Genomic DNA, 2,517 nt, shown 5'->3' on the forward strand with positions numbered 1-2,517 from the left:
ACAAATTCAAGTACTGAAATGAAATATGCAAAGATGTGGAAGAAGGAAAAACTCAAGCCTCAACTTACAATGTTGAAGGATTCCATGGGCAAAATATCGAATGATGCAGAAAGCATCAAAAGAAGATGGAAGGTATATACAGATTCATTAACTGTACGAAAAAGAAGTAGTTGAAATTCAACCATTCAAGAGGTTAAGAACATATTGTATTGAAGGAAGAAGTTCAAGGTGCACTGAAGGTTTGGCGAACAACACATCTCCAGGAATTGACAGGATGCAAATTTAAATCTTTCAACAAACTGGAGGCATTCATTCATCTATGTGAAGAAATTTGGAATTGGAAGAGTTCCACATTTGTGCCCATTTCAATGAAAGAACCTAATGGAATGCAGAAATCATCGAATAATATCATTAATATCACATGCAAGTAAAATTTTGCTGAAGACAGAAAACGGTTGCAACATCAACAGGGAACTGTCATTAACTCAAGCAGGATTCAGAAAAGGACGTAAAATGCACTAGGGATATCATTGCTGATATTAGCTGGGTCTTGGCTGAAAGTAGAGAATAGAAGATGTTTACTTGTGCTTTATTGACAATGCAAAAACATTTGATTGTGTTGATCATGACAAACTATGGATAACAGTGCGAAGAATGGATATTCCAGAACACTTGATTGTGCTCATGAGGAACCTGTACATAGACCAAGAGACAGGCATTCGAACAGAACAAGGGGATACTGAATGTTTTAAAATCAGGAAAGATCTGTACCTGGGCTGTTTTCTCTCACCATACTTATTCAATCTGTATGCTGAGCACATGATATGAAAGTTAGATTCTATGAAGAAGAGCACAGCATGAGGATCGAGAGAGGACTCATTAGCAATCTGTGATATGCAGGTGATACATCCTTGCTTGCCAAAATTTGTGAAGAGGACTTAAAATACTTACTGATGAAGATCCAAGATCACAGCCTTCACTATGGATTACACCTCAATGTAAAAAACAAAACAAAAATCCTCACAGCTGGACCAATTAATAACATCATGTTAAATGGAAAAAAGATGGAAGTTGTCAAAGACTTCATTTTGCTCGGATCTACATACAATCAACACTCTTGGAAGCAGCAGTCAAGAAAGCAAATAACAAATTGCATTAGACACATCTGCTACACAAGACCTCTTTAAAGTGCTCAAAAACAAAGATGTCAATTTGAGGACTAAGGTGCAACTGACCCAAGTCATGGTACTTTCAATAGCCTCATATGCATGTGAAAGTTGGACAGTGAATAAAGAAGACCATAGAAGAATTGATGCATTTGAGTTATGGTGTTGGAGGAGAATATTAAAAGTAGTATGGACTGCCAGAAGAACAAACAAATATGTGTTGGAAGAAGTACAACCTCAATGCTCCTATGAAGCAAGGATGGTGAGACCTTGTCTCTGGAACTTTGAATATATCAGGAGGGAACAGTCCCTGGAGAAGGACATTCTTTTTTTGTAAAGTTCAGGGTCAGCCATAAAGAGGACTACCCCCAATGGGGTGGATTGGCACAGTGGTAACAGAGCCATTGTGAAGATGACACAGGACTCGCCATAAGATTGGTATGACTCGGAGCTGACTCATGGCACCTAACAATAATGTGGACTAAAGTCTTCATTGATTGAGGGGGTTTGATCTTAGACGTGGTAGAAAGGTGTGAAAATGAGATACCCTTGCAAGGTCAGCAGTTCAAAGCTACCAGCTGTTCTGCTGGAGAAAGATGAGGCTTTCTGCTCCCGTAAAGATTTACAGTCTCAGAAACTCTGTATATGGTCACTATAAGCCGGAACCGACTCCACGGTATATAACAACACTAGCTAGGCGCTAAGAGATTCAAAGGTGGAGAGTAAAAAGAGAAAGGCTGGTCTAAGGGAAACACTGAAGAGCTGAGTTTGGCAAAGAGAAAACACAGCCCTATTTTGAAAATATATTGATTTAATAATGAAGTCTACATGTAAAATTAAAGGAAAAGTGTGACAAAAGAGTAACGAAATGCCTGTTAGTTGTTATCATTGTTGATTGTTACCAAACATTCCCACTGAGTCTCTATAATAATGTTGTGAGGCAGGTCCTTGGGATGCTAGTTACAGATCTGATCGGAACTTATTTTGGTATTTGACAGGAATCTCTGGAGACTGGAAAAATCACTTCACGGTGGCCCAGAGTGAAGCCTTTGATCAAATATACAAGGAGAAGATGGGGAGCCTTCCTCGGGGTTTATTCCCATGGGAATAATGGCCTTATGTTTCCCAACCAGACACGAATACTGACATCCAGTCACTGGAGAAGGGTCTCATAGGATGGAGGGTCCGAGAAAAAGAGGAAGACCCACAGAGAGGTGGATTGGCCAAGTGGCAGCATCAATGGGCTCAAGCGTGGCAACAATAGTGAGGTTGGCCCAGGATTGGGCAGAGTTTCGTTCTGCTGTGCATAAAGTCACTATGAGTCAGTACTGACTGGATGGCACCTAACAAC

The 2,517-nt window shown here is 40.0% G+C and overlaps 1 protein-coding gene across 1 annotated transcript in view; it reads left to right on the forward strand.

Moving 5' to 3' along the window:
- Positions 1-2,277, forward strand: part of LOC102831378 (bile salt sulfotransferase-like) — a 27,900-nt gene extending 25,623 nt beyond the window's left edge. Inside the window, exon 6 of the mRNA XM_006868083.1 lies at positions 2,165-2,277. Within this exon, the coding sequence (XP_006868145.1) occupies positions 2,165-2,277 (113 nt within the window). The remainder of the gene's footprint in view (positions 1-2,164) is intronic.
- Positions 2,278-2,517: the final 240 nt, after the last annotated feature.

Source organism: Chrysochloris asiatica, unplaced genomic scaffold (assembly GCF_000296735.1).
Source record: "Chrysochloris asiatica unplaced genomic scaffold, ChrAsi1.0 scaffold00116, whole genome shotgun sequence".
Classification (NCBI taxonomy): Eukaryota; Metazoa; Chordata; class Mammalia; order Afrosoricida; family Chrysochloridae; genus Chrysochloris; species Chrysochloris asiatica.